General features: G+C 41.7%; 2 protein-coding genes across 6 annotated transcripts in view; one reads left to right on the plus strand and one right to left on the minus strand.

Moving 5' to 3' along the window:
• RAB27A (RAB27A, member RAS oncogene family) overlaps positions 1–5,535 on the minus strand; it is a 36,991-nt gene extending 31,456 nt beyond the window's left edge. For 2 of the 5 annotated variants that reach the window (XM_035553885.2, XM_035553889.2), the window contains exon 1: positions 3,549–3,675. The gene's annotated coding sequence lies outside the window, so the exon portion shown is untranslated. Of the gene's footprint in view, positions 1–3,548; positions 3,928–4,953 lie in introns of those variants that run through there. The other 3 variants (XM_050713088.1, XM_035553888.2, XM_035553890.2) reach the window with 3 other exon arrangements.
• Positions 5,436–14,364, plus strand: PIGB (phosphatidylinositol glycan anchor biosynthesis class B). Its single transcript, XM_050713086.1, has 12 exons — positions 5,436–5,757; positions 5,835–5,967; positions 6,116–6,236; positions 6,546–6,650; positions 6,823–6,953; positions 7,544–7,684; positions 8,114–8,165; positions 8,591–8,802; positions 9,980–10,044; positions 12,169–12,379; positions 13,119–13,299; positions 13,877–14,364. The coding sequence occupies exons 1-12, from the start codon at positions 5,436–5,438 to the stop codon at positions 13,994–13,996; spliced, it is 1,794 nt and encodes a 597-aa protein (XP_050569043.1). The 3' UTR covers positions 13,997–14,364.
• Positions 14,365–14,517: the final 153 nt, after the last annotated feature.

The following is a 14,517-nucleotide window of genomic DNA, read 5'->3' on the forward strand; positions in this document are numbered from 1 at the left end:
TGTTCTCAACTTATTTTGAATTCTGCTGTTTCTAATTCGAACCTGAAAGGTTATGTACCTGAAATCTCATCTACCTTTTCCATTAATAAGTTAGTTTAGTAAGTGTTGCCTCTACCCACAGTGTTGCCTCATCTTACCTCAAAGGAAAAAAAAAATTTAATCTTGAGTAATACTTAACTATTTTGCTTGTTATTCCAACAGGTCACCGCTTCAAATGACAGCTGTATGCACAAGCAGAAAGATGGCCAGCTGCACAACTCCTTGTTTGTCACCAACACCAAAGTTAACCTAGAATCAGCTTCTTGATTGATACAGCAGTTATCCTTATCCATCCAGTATTTTATTTGGGCACTAACAAAAATACCAGCTACATATACTCCTTACAGTCCTTTAATTCACATACCTGTTCTACATAAATAATTGTTGCAGAAGTATAGAGTGAGATTCAAAATACCACTTGCAAGTGCCCACAAATTTAACTTCTAATTTAAAAAGACTGTTCATGTATCTACCAACTCCTTTTTCCACTGCAAACCACAGATGTCTAGAAAAGCTGTACTCCTCCTCCTAAGCTCGTATCTTCATTGCTGTTTCCTGCCCCTTTCCTACCTCGCTAGCAGTCTTCACACTGTCTTCCCGAGTGCCTTTATCTGCTATGGTTTAGACTCACCCCTTTCTCTTCAGTGAGAATATCAGCCACAGGGAAACAGAGCACCTATGGGAAATGGGTTCCCAAACTTGGGAAAATAGCATTGCATTAGCTTACATTTTTATATTATCTTCAGAGTCATAAAAGCAATGATACTTTTTTTTTCCCTTTAGTAGTTCAAATACCGTAGAACTTGTCAAGTCAGCTCCAAAGTGCTGCCCAGTACATGAAAAAGATTACATTTGGTACCATGTAAAACTCTCATAAATATATCACACTATTTTCAACTCCCTGAAGCCACAGCAACATCACAGAAGAAATTATGCTGGTTATATGCTATATTTTAATCTATATGCCCAAATGTAATCTTCAAAGCTTATTATATCGGAAAATAAATCACAAAAGTTGAGACTACTTATTAAAATAAACAAAAGTAAATTGTTGTATCATTTATGAAAAGAAAACAATATAAGAATATTTCAATAAAGAAATTAAGGACTACAACTCCTTATTCATCGTGGCTTTACCTCCAAGGGAGATAAAAGGGTCTGATCACAGCTGATTTAATGTCAGCAGGCAGGACTAACTTGTACAACAAGGAAGCAGTTTTCAGACTAGAAAGACAAAAAATAAAAGTCAGGAAAAGAAGTCTCATAACCAGATGCTATTCCCAGAAGACAACTGGTTGAGAACTTATTTGTATAAATAGAAGAAAAAAAAAAAGTTTTGCTCTAAAAACAAGCTGCTTTTTAAATAACTATTTCTTAAACCAGGCTGTACTTAAACAACTTTTCAGCCACACTTTTGAAGTCAGTTCTGTAAACATAATTGTATCTCCAGCATAGGTAGCATCTGCAAGACAGGTGTGAAAACAAGTTCTTGAGCACTTCACATGCCCAGCCCAGCAAATGCTTAGCTATAAATACGTAAGTAGCCCTCTGAAATAAGAAATAAGAACAAACTTAAGTACCTGCAGAATCAGATCACATGTGCAGTGGAGTAAATAAGTAAGTCTTTAATACAGAAGAGAGTATCTGATAATTAACTATTTAAATAAGAAGTTTAATACATTTTAAATGCACCTTGTTATAATTATTCCCTGAACCATTAAATAACAGGGAGAAAGGAGCTGTCATTCTTTATATTCCATATCTAGTGCCCACTTTGCCTGTTTCTAAATTAAATTCCTACCAGTCCTCTGGTGGCCATGACAGACTGCTCTCAATAACAGTGCTGATGTGCAGGTCCAGGGTAATACTGAAAACTGACAGATCGATCAATGGCCATTGTGCCAGCACAGCAGACACCTAGCAGTAATAGAGCAACTGAGAATCCAAAGACAACATACAAGGAACATAGCTTGTAACATTTGTTCCTGTAAACACAAAGAGCTACTTAAAAATTCTTTTATCTCACCAATCTTCTCTTTGAATGAAAAGGAAACGTGTAGTCAAGTGATAAAATAATGTTACCACGTTTAAAGATAGCGATGAAAACAAACTTACAGTCTGGTTTTAGATATCTGGTCCCAGATGAGAAATTTTATTAACTCTAAAAATGCAACAGTGTATGCTGTAGCACATGCTTCCCACCCAGAACTCCTTTCTGGAACAAATTAAGCAGGTGTAAAGTTAGAACCCTGAACTAGAAACACAGGAATGTGCTGTTCTTTTTTCCATCTCTTCAAACACACTTTTGAGACAAACCCTTTAGCATCACAAATACTATTCCTACAATAATGTATTAACATTTGAAATGCATATTCTATTATACACTTTTTTTCTGACTGGAAAATAATTTTGGAACATTCACAAAAGTACTACATGTCTATGAAAAGAAACAAGGACTGAGAAGACAATTCTACCTAGGAATGAGTTTCCAAGAAAAGGCATGCAGAATAGACCTTAGAAATTGATTAGTGGTGCTAACACATTTCACGTATGGAAATCAATAGGCATTTTGTAGAGTTTCAATAACAGCAGTAAATACAGAGAAAGATCACCTTTCCAGTAATGCCTAGGAGGACTCCTAACTCCAAGCATGTGTTATTCTATGAAAAACTTGTACGTGCTAACCAATACGTAAACTGTTCAAGCAGTCACACCATCAACAAGCTCAAAATGCACCTCACGCATCTCTAAGGAGAGCCAAGAAGTAAGGCTGGGTGTTTCTGACAGTTCTAGGCACATCCTTTACTCTTCACCAGTATTACAAAAACTACAACTGATATTAAATAATGATGTGAATATCTGTAAATAATGATGTAACTAGAATTAGAAAAACTAAGAAGTCTTCCTGATGGATTTAGCATTCCTTAGATCTAAGATCATCAAATTGTTAGTCTGGCCCAAGCAAATCAGGCTGAGGACACCCCCCCCCCCAAGCCCTTCTGGCAAGCAGACCGTCAGACGCAGCGCTGGGAAAGCAGCAACAGGTGTGCTGCCTCTCAGACACGAGATCCAAGTTCAGACTAGACAGGGGAACCGCGCTTACATTGCTCCCTCGGTAACTCACCATTCGCAAAAGCCCTATTTTTATTTTTTTTTAACTCAGGCCGGCAGTCCCCCTCCCCGGTTCTCTGAGCAGAGCACGCCTTCTGCTGCGGGCACGGCGCCGGTTCTGCAGCTGCTCCCCAGCCAGGCCCGAGGGACCTTCCCCCGCGATGCAGCAGCGCCGGCCCAGCCCCAGCGCAGCCCAGCTCCCGCAGGGGAAGCGCGGCCCCCCCGCTAACGACGGCCGGCGAAGCCCCACCGGGCGCCGAAGCCCCTCCGAGGGCTGAGGGGAAGCCGCGGCAGCCCCGCGCTATCCCCAAAAGGCGGCCCCCCCTGCCCCAGCCCCTCGCCCGGAGGCCTCTCGCCCCTCGTCCCACCGCCCCTCAGCGCGGCCGCTGCCCACCTACCTGCCCGGCCCCGCCACCCCGCGTCTCCGGCAGCGCCGCGTCCGTTTTTTGGGCTGCAAGTCGCCTTTTCCGTCAGGGCAACATCACTTCCCGTGCGGCCCGGGGCCGGGGCCGGGGCCGGGACAGGGGCGGCTCCTCACTGACGCGGGGCCCGCCCCGGCACCGCCTCAGCCCGGGGACTCAGCCCGGCCCCACTCCACGCTGCAGCGGGGCTCGGGAGCTGCCTGCGGCCCCTCGCTTTGCCCAAACTCACGGGGCGCTTGGCACGAACCAGGCCGGCTCCTCGGCTGCGCTCCCTGACCCTTTACCCTTCTGAAAGCACATCACGGGCTGCTGAAGAAAATTCATCAGAGGCACAAGGGGCTGCGGAAGCAAACCCGCTGCGGACGGTTGTGCCGGCGGGGCGAGCAGCTCCTGCCCCCTGCTGGCCCCTTGCCCTCACCAGAACTCCTTCCTGCCATGTGCTCCGCGCTGCCCAGCGAGGCCTCTTCACGGTCTCGAGCTCAGCTGCATCGGCAGCCCTTTCCCTCCGCATCAGTTCGTACAGCCTCTCCGCTGAGACGGACTTGGTAAAAGCCATCTGGCATCCTTACGGACTGATGTCCAGCAAGCTACTGACACAGCCATGCCTTTCTAGGTGGGCTTTTCAAAATAAAATGGGACTGTAAACAAAGGAGTTGCTGGAGTCACCTCAGTAGTGTTTGTTGACATCAGTGACTTGTGACCCTTCCTCAGGTTCAAAATGCACGTATCAGGCACTCCTCAGCTGCACTTCCTTGTCCACCTCCTACTGCTATACTCCCATCTTAGCTTCTGTGGAGTCTACTGACTTGTCTCTCAGTATCACATTGTTCCTGACTTCAAATGAAAGCACAGCCAGGGAAATTTCTTCCCTCATGATTTCCAAACAGGCTTCTGTGTCAGGACCAAAGTCCCCACATCTGTATGTTTATGTTTCTTTTTGGATGAGTTAAAGTCTTGAAATAGCTACTGATCTAGCATCCTCGAGTCTCAGAATGATGTGCACCTATTGCAAGGCTAACGCTGTTCTACTGAGCTACGTGCTGAAGCACTTCCCCAAGTACTACCTGACTTCCAGGCAACCTTAACTCCCCCAGGACCATCCCTATTAAATAGCCACTCTTGACCCAACAATCCCAGGAGATGTGTTGGTTTTTTTTTTGTCTCTGAAGCACTTCTGGTCACGAGTGTCGTGTCAACCAACAGCCAACAGCCCAACTGTGCTCCCAACAGAACTCAAGTATTAGGGTCTGCAACCACGACAAGCAGACAAAAACAGTGTTTATAGTTCGGAGAAAACCCACAAAAAGCACAAAGCGTAACTGTACAACGGCGACTCTCTTTTCCAGTTCCCTGATGGTGATTTACACTTAGACACACATACCTTAAAACATTCAGATTTTTATGGATATTTCAACACACGCGCCTCTACAGGCTGGTACCGAGCGCAGCAGCGTGCAGTCACGCCTCCTGCCAGCGGATCGCTGCGGGGCTGGGCCGGGCAGGTGGAGCCCTCTCGGGGCCAGCAGGAGCAGGAGGGCAGCAGGAGGAGCCCCCACACGGCTAGGGGGCAGGCGGGCGACGCAGGCTCGGATCCCGCTGGCGGCGGGGACGCTTTCTCCTCACCCGGCGCCGTCTCTTCGCTCCGCGCCGTCTCCTCAGCGCGCAGCCCGGGGCCGGGAGGCGGCGGCGCGGCCCTCGCGGCTCCCTCAGGGCCTCTTCCCCGGCGCGGCGTCCGTCGGCGGCGCGGGCGGGTGCTCAGGGGTCTGCTGAGCGCCGGGCGGCTGGAAGAGGGGCCGGTAGATGTAGAGCCCGCTGACCACGCCGAGCGCCACGGCCAGCGCCACCTGCGGCAGCCGCCCCCCCATGCCGGCGGGGACAGGGAGGGATACGGGCACGGGCACAGACACGCACGGACGAGGGAAGAGCCGGTGCCGCCGCCCCGCTCCTGAAGGACGGGAGGAGCCCCGCTGGGCAGCGCGGAAGAAGGAAGCGCAGCCGCAGAGGTCGCGCAAGCGCCGCGCCGCCGCCTCAGCCCCAGCCCTGGCGCCGCCCCCGCCGATGGAGGCTGCCGGCGGGCTGCTGCTGCCGCGGGGCCGGCCGCGGCGGCCGGAGGCGGTGCGGCTCCGCAAGCGCCGGTCGGTGCTGTACGGGGCCGCCCGCGGAGCCGCCGCACAGCCCGGCGCCGGTAAGCGGGAGGGCGGGACGGGCAAGGCGGCCCCCGGCGGGGCCCGGGCCCTTCACTTGCGGGCGTTGCTTCCGCAGGTGCTGCCGGCGGGACCTCGGCCCTGACGGCGCTGGCGGTGGCTGTGCGGGTGCTGAACTGCGCCCTGGTGCGGACCAGCTTCGTGCCGGACGAGTACTGGCAGTCGCTGGAGGTGGCGCACCGCATGGCGTTCAGATATCCTTTGGCGGTGCGAACCGAGCCCTCTCCCCGCCGCCCCCGCTCGGGAGGGAGAGCGGCCGGAGCGGGGCACGGCCGAGAGGAGCGCGGCTCGGGCGGGGGCTTGCGGCCGCGGCCCATCACGGTGCGTCCTTAACGTGCACAGCTATGGGCACCTCACCTGGGAGTGGGCGCAGCGCCTACGGGGCTATTCCTACCCGCTGCTCTTCGCGAGCATCTACAAAGCTTTGCAGCTCCTGGGTAAGGACGACGTTCAGCTGCTGGTAAGTATCACTTAGCCAAAAAACGCATCTGCTGCTAAAGTGTAACATAAAAGCATCATATCTAAATTCCATGCGTTTTTGTTATTGAACGACAAAGATTTTTGAAAACTCTTTGTTGAGGCAGAAATACTAGCCAAAGAATCATATAGTTATATTTTAGTCATGGGGAGTTACAGAGAACATTCAATAATTCACTTACTATTTTCATGTTTAAGAAGTCATTGACTAATACAATAGTGAACTTGAACTCTTTGAACTTGGAATATAACAGATATTGCTGCAAGTGAAGTTTTGTCTTTGCTTACATAGATATGGGTTCCTAGACTGGTACAAGCAGTTTTGGCAGCTTTTGCTGATGTGAAGCTTTATTTATTAGTGAGACACCTTGAAAATGCAGAAACAGCGAAGTATGTGGTGAGTCTCAGACTTGAAAAAAAAAATTATGCATGTTAATTAACACCGCTGCAGTGTGAACAGTGGTAAAATGATGCTAAGTCAAGCCTCAGAATTATCACGGTTATTTAGAGCTACAGAACTTGTTTTAACACATCTCCCTGTGCATCCCCTTGTTCATAATTATTTTCAGTACTTCTGCCAGCTGTGTTCCTGGTTTACATGGTATTCCTGTACCAGAACTCTTACAAACACCATGGAAACTCTTCTTACAATTTTTGCCCTTTACTACTATCCAATAAAAGGTTCCAAGATGGGGAGCAGGTGAGAAACTTTCTACTAACAGTACTGATAATCTTTGGCTTCGGATAACAACAGTTACCATTTAAAATGCTGACTTCTATCTAAGAATTTAAAGCAACCAAAAATACCTCACTCACATAGCAAGTAGCACCAGCAACTGTGGTATTTCCTCTAGATTTTTTTTTTTTGAAGTAGTGATATAGCTGGTATACAATATGACTACTCTCCAGTTATTTACCTGAAGTATCACTTTACAAAAAACCTTAAACTAAGCTTTAGAGGACTGGAGGTTGTGGTAACTTGAGAAAAGATAACAATTGTTTGGGTGCAGCCATAGATAAATTTGTGGTCACAACTTTCTTTACCAGCTATCTATTTTAAAACAAGTATGCGCTCCTAATTAATTACTCTATTGCTAATAAAGCAGTTATGTAGCAGGCAACCTTTCAAGCAAAACAGAGTATCTGCACTCAGAGAATCGGTTATCTGGAGCATGCAGAACTTTGGGTCAGAGACATGACAATATTTATATTGAGGAAACATCACTGTCTGCAAAATAATTGATCAGATCTTATGATAAGTTTACTTTTTTTTTTGTTCCCTCATTCTAGTTGCAAATATTTAACACTGATAGCACTTGCAATTGCTATCCGTCCCACCGCTGCTATCCCATGGATACCTTTGGTCTTCAGTCATTTTTTGCGAGAACAGAGGAAAGCAGACCTTATCCTGCACAACTGCATTCCAGTTGGGTAAGTTCCTTCTGAGTTTAAATTGACTGTTTGCAGCTATATCTTAAGATTGATTTTACCACTACATATTGCAGCAGAGACAGAGGACTCAAAAAAAAAAAAAAAAAAGCTGTTAAAACACAGGGGGAGAAAAAAACACAGTTTAAAGGAGAGTTATGCTTCTTTGAAATGAATGTGAATGAATGTGTATGCTGTGTAGAGTCACAGAGAGAGATTTCCTAAGGACAAAAACACTAAGATCATTCCACCTTATCCTGCTATTATGCCAAGGATACCGGGTGATAGCAGATGGCCACTGTAAAATGGCCATGAGTATGGATAATCCTACAAGAGTTTTAGGAGTAACTTCAGCAAGTTTTCACAGCAATTTGGAGAACAGTACAATCTGATACATAAGCAATAGCAATGCAATCAACTTTTTTTTTTCAGATTGGTCATGTTGGGAATCTCTTTAATAATTGACCGTGTGTTTTTTGGTGAGGTAAGTAGCTTTAAACTCAACTTATAAGACAAAGATTAATTCTAACCATTTTAACACAGATAGATGATGTGGACTTCTCTAAATCCTGTTATTTCTGTGGCTAGACTGTGTCTGGCCTATCTTCTGTAAGTATATCTGAAGTCATAAATTCTTAAACACTGACTTCTTAGTTATTTTAAATGACAGACTATTACTTCAAATGAGCTCTCAGTAAATCAGTAGTTTTTAATGGTATACTGTAAACTTTATACACTTCTGTCTGTAACTGCCAAAACAGGAAGTCTGTGATAAGAGATAGTAGAAAAGATGTGAGTATGAATGAAAATGTCACTTGAGGCTAATGATGACTGTATAATTCAATTTAGATGTTGATTTTTCAATTTGGATTTTAAACTTTTTTTCCCCCCCTCCCTCGAACATCCCAGTGGGTACTGGTTCAGTTGAACTTCTTGAAATTCAACGTGCTGCAGAATTTGGGAACATTTTATGGTTCTCATCCTTGGCACTGGTACTTGACCCAGGGACTACCGATTATCTTGAGTACCCATCTGCCTTTCTTTATTCATGGCTGTGTGCTGGCGCCAAAAAGGTATCGCATCTTTCTAATGGCAGTGATCTGGACAGTGTTAGTATACAGGTAATTTCTCTTAAGTACAATTACAATCTTTGACTAGTTGTGTTCTTTTCATCAAAGCTCATGTCCTCTCTACAACAAAGCATGGTATTCAGGTTAAATGATAGAAAATCTAAAACTATTCGAATACTTGAGAAAAGGCAGTCAATTATGCAACAGTCTCTAGAATTGAAGGTAATACTACCATTTGTATCATTAGCATACATCTGTTTAGTTAGACCCTGAAATATTAAAATAATTTGGCATGAAATTCAGTGCAAAATGGAAAAAAAAACTCTGAATCACCTAAGAAACGTTTAAAGAATAATAGAGCTGGTTAGAAAACTGTTCACTAGATGTCTGTTAACGAAAATACTCTATTATTTGCTTCTTTAATACATCCCCAATAAGGGTTTTTTTGACTTCTAAAACTTACTTCATTCACAAGTTTATACACACCTCTTAAGAACATTTATCACAGGGCTGAATACATCACTTGAAGAACTAGGAAAGAAGGTAAGCTGTTTCTAAAGCTTCAGTTAACTGTAGATTAAGCAAGAGACTTTCAGGCAGGAAAAGATACAGCAAGTTAATAAATACCAAGTAGTAAACAGTATCAAACTACAGTAGTAACATCATACAGCAAAACAGTAGCAAGGACACAAATACTGTCCTGTCTTTCAGTCCAGCCCCAAACTTCATGTAGGTCTGCTGGCTTTAGGCCTTTCTTGACTCCCTTAGTCTTGTACGAACCTGTCTGGTTCCCATCACAAATCCTGCAGTAATCCCCCCACCACCAAAAAAAAAAAAGAGTTGAATGGAGTGAAGTTGTATTAGCAGAGGTGAATGTTACTTTGGTAGATACAAATGCGTACTTAGATCTCAGCTCACCATCCACTCTTTTTCTTGCCTTTTATTACAGAAAAGTAATGGGTAAAGTATTTATCGTTCATAGAATCAGACAACTTCATTGCTCTATCACAGTAGCCAGGCACTTTTATTAATGTGTGGTTTAAACTGACGAAATAATCTTAATTTGAATGTTCTTTTTACATTCTTAAAAAGAGATTACTCTAAATTGATAACATGCTTTTAAGTATGTCTAAGTGCTCTTATAGTCCTCCATGTTCTAAACATATTTTGTTAATAGAACTGATGTTTTCAGCTTTCTCTCTATAGTACCATATCTCTTTTATTACAGTACATTGAGCCATAAAGAATTCAGGTTCATCTATCCAGTACTGCCATTTTGCATGTTTTTTTGCGGTAAGAATTTGGTTTTAAATGTCTTGCAACCTTTTGTATATATAACTTTTACCCAAAGACAGACAGTTAATACTGAATGTAGGTACTTGACAAAGGATTCTTAGAAGTAGCCTAGAAAAAAGGATGAAGAACAGTAAGTAACTGAAATATACATGAAGAAACCTTAGCATGGATAAAAGTATTTCCTACAAGAAAAAAAATTGCCTCAGTGACTCCTAACTTTAGTGCAGTGCCACCCTTACAGCAAATTTTGTTGTTTTCTTTGTAATATTTCTCCACTCACTTCTCTAAAGTATGCTCAGGCAATTGCCTTTGAGTATGAAAAAAACTCAGGTGTTCTGAAATTAAAATTATTTTCTAGACCTGAATCTGGAGTAGCATCATCAGCTAAGAGATGATGATAGTTTTTTTGTCTGCTCTTGACTACTTCCCACAGCAGTCCAAGAACAGTTAATGTGATAGCTTTTTCCTTCAGGCATAGTACAGCAAGTTTGTTAAACCACAAACAATATCCCTAAACTAATGCAGTTAACTTTAAAATGAACTAAAGATAGCTTGCATAAACTGCTGAATTGGCATCTGACAACTGTAGTTTTTCTATCACCGCAACTGCATCTTACATAGAACCTTGTCCACAGTTTCAACTGGAAAGCGTATTGTTTTTGATAACTAAGATTTTTTTAATGCTTTAAAGGAATACTTTAAAAGCTTGTTATCTTTTTCCTGTTCTTATTTTTTATTATTTATACAAAACAGAGCCTAATAGGTATTTTGCAGAAACAAAGGTATTAGCTAGACTAGTGTAATATCTGTACAAACAGTCAAATCATAATGTAAAACCTAATCTACTGGAAAGTTATATAGGAAAGATTCAAATTTCTAGAACTTACGAAGCTAGATAGCTTTAACATACAAGTTCAAAACAGATGAATGAAAATTGTAATGTTTTAACCTATTTTGCTAGTCTTAACAGAAGTAAATCTTAGTTCAGTAGTTTTGTTGCCAGCAAAGATCAAATAAATAATGTCTTTGGTTAGTTCGGTGTTCAGTTCAATAGCAGATTTAAGAAGAACCAGTTCTACTTTAAATGCAGGAAAATGTCCAGTGAGACCACTTTTTTTTTTTGTTAATGTCTCAATTTTTATAGCTATAATAAAATGGTCACTTTCTCAATTTATCAAGAGAAAAGTATGATCTGGATACTTTTGTAAAGAAAAAAAATGACAAAATAGTTTTGATAACTTTTGATTAGTTTTAATTGATAAGTTTTGATTGCAAAGAGGTCTTGAAATTGCTCAAAACATTATAAATAAAAGCAGAATTTTCAATTCCTTTCTAAGTACACCTAAAGATAAATTAAGGCTGTTTCACAAAAGCAGTTAAAAATGCGTGTAACAGAATGTTTCCACCCGTTTAAATCACACTAATTATAAGACTTTGTTTTATGATATCCGCATATTTGTTAGAACATGGGCTGACTGAAGACTTCTTTAAATTACTTGCGCTATGCTACTGGCTTCTGAAACAGGCCTACTCTAACTTGTTTCTTTTGATTCTGTAAAGGTGGTCACAGAACTAGGCTGCATAAAATATTTTTATCTCATGATACTGAAAAGAATGAATCACATTATCTCCCATCAGGAGAAATGTGTCTTCTTTCTATTATTAGCTTCTTCACGAAGAGCAGTGAGAAGGCAGGGATGGGAGATGGGAGAATAAGCTTCTCCAAGGATGGTAGCTCAGGAACAACTAACAGTAAGGATCATAACAAATGTATAAAGGGAATGCTATAGCTTTCAGCATGTTGGAGATAAAGAATACTACAATCATACCAGAGCACATGTTATCATTTATTCTGGCTCTACTTGGATGTGTGAATCACAACACATCAGTAAGTCACTGTATACCATTCATTCAAAGGACAGATATGGATTTAACATTTACACTGTTAAATCCAATAGCAAGGGATTCAAAGACTAACCTTTGAATTTCCATTTTAACAGTAAAGACTGCAGCATATTAAAATACTTCAAAGTAAAGTACTGTTTTCAACTAATAGTTTTCAGAAGTACTGTGCGGAATTAAGTTTTTGCTTATCATAAACTTACTTAAATGTTTCTCTAGGATATTCTTTAAAACACCTAAAAGCATGGAAGAAATCTGCAGCAAGCTTCCTGCTTGTATCAAACTTACTCCCAGCCCTGTATACAGGCTTGATTCACCAGAGAGGCACTCTTGATGTTATGAGTCACGTGCAGGAACTTTGTAACGACTCTAACCAGTCACAAGCTTTTGTCTTCATCATGATGCCATGCCACTCCACTCCATTTTACAGGTAATAAAGTAACTAACAGTTTATTATATTAAAATCCAGACATTTTAGCAGAAATTATGATTTTTTTTCCTAAACCTGCCTGAGCTGGATAAATATAGGCAGGAAGTTTGTTTTTCATACCACTAATAAAAAATGAATACAGAAAATAAGCTAACTGTGCTTACACCACAGAATAAGATTCAGCATCTAAATTTTATTCAGTTTTTGTAGAATAGCTTTGTATGAGGATATGCAGCAGACTTAAGACAGTATTTCATATAGCTTAATTGTGGTAGCTTTTGTAGCAAAACTAGACTCACTGTTATAGTCAAAACATTTTAATTTTACCTTTACTTCTGCTGCTAGAAGGTAAATAAATATTATTGATAACATACAATGACAGAAGTCACTATTTCAAAAAGTTTGTAATATATCCTGGTAAATAAACAACACATTGAAGCAGATACAAACCATGAAGCTGATGTGGAAAACTATCTTTCATTTAAGAAACTGATGTTTTGCAGATGACGTTTGTATTGAGAAAAGTCTGCTTTTTGTGAACTGCTTAAAAGCACTCACAGCAGCTTGGAGCTGAATCTACTTTCTCTACTTCTGCTTTCATATGAAGTATAGAAGGGAAGAAAACATTGGCCGTGGAGGGGGAAGAAACCTAATTACTCAATTTGTTTTGACTGAGGTATTCTAGTCATTTCACATCTTGGTCAGTTTATTCTGAAGTTTGTTTTATTTTTCTCCCTAGCCATGTTCACTGTCCTCTAAAAATGAGATTCCTTCAATGTCCCCCAGACCTAACTGGAAACGAAAGCTATATTGATGAAGCAGATGTGTTTTACTCTAATCCACTTGGCTGGCTTAATAAGGAGTTTTACAATGATACATTATTACCTAGTCACTTGATTTTCTTCAGTGTGCTAGAACAGGTATGGTAACTGCAAGATGAAACAAACTAGTTTTGATGTCAAGTTACAGGACAAATTGAGAGAATTATGATTGAGATTTTTTAAAAGTATTGTCTGTAGTTTTTTAAAACACTTAAATGAAAATTGAACCCCCTAGTCCATAATACAGTATAGATGCCATCCCGCCGATACATACTTAACATTTGCACATGCCCTCCATATGAATTCTGCATGCCATAAAGTAAAGTTTTCTGAAAGAATTTTCCTCATGCCATGTTAAAATAAATGTCTGTTCCCAGAATCATACGCTTTTAGTAAGAAACAGTGACAAATAAAAATGCCTTTAGTCAGCGTACCTCTTCCCCTCAATTCTTTTATGAGGGCCATGTACTCAAACAACAGCATCTGATGAAGATACACTCCAAATAAGATCAAACAGAATAGCTCTCTCCCCCTCTGTAGCAGTCTTTCTTAAATAAGGAACAAAAAACTTCCAGGGGATTATTGAATTGATGGTTTCCAGAAGATTTTGAAACACTGTTCTGAAGCTCTAAAATACGGTTTTTGAGTGTGGAAACTAATGTATGTTCATTTACAGGAAATATCATCATTTCTAGCTTTAAAGGGCTATGAGAAAACAGCCACCATCTTTCACACTCACGTACCTCAAGGACGAGTTGGAAGCCATATCTACGTCTACAGAAAAGGACTGAAATGAGTCATACCTGAAGATAAGTTTCTAGACTAATGACCTAATGAGATCAGTTTTCCATAGCAATAATATGCTTAGAAGATCTTTTACTGCAGAAAGGAGAGAGTAGTGAGTCTGTAACTGAGTAAGTCAAAATGCAAGGTTTGATTAGGCAACTATTGACTGTTTTGAAACACAAAAACCTCTTCCTGAAGGCAACTTCAGTGGCACTATGTCAGGGTGGGGGTGTTGATCTCTTACAATACTAGAGAACATCAGGAAGACCAAAGCTACCATATGACTACTTTAAACAAGAAATCATACAAGACTGGACCAATTTATAGAACTGTACGGCTATGCTTTTTTTTTTTTATAAATAAACTCTTTTACCCACACCGTCTCTTTATTTTTCTTCCACAATATGCAGATATGCAAGATATTTCAAGTGCTTAAATCAGCAAGCTGATTAGAATGCAGCACAGCAAATTTTTCACAATTCAACAGGCTCTTGAACCACCCCCCCAAAGACAAGAAGCAAGTGTAAGATT

The sequence above is a fragment of the Cygnus atratus genome, chromosome 11 (assembly GCF_013377495.2).
Source record: "Cygnus atratus isolate AKBS03 ecotype Queensland, Australia chromosome 11, CAtr_DNAZoo_HiC_assembly, whole genome shotgun sequence".
NCBI classification, from domain to species: Eukaryota; Metazoa; Chordata; class Aves; order Anseriformes; family Anatidae; genus Cygnus; species Cygnus atratus.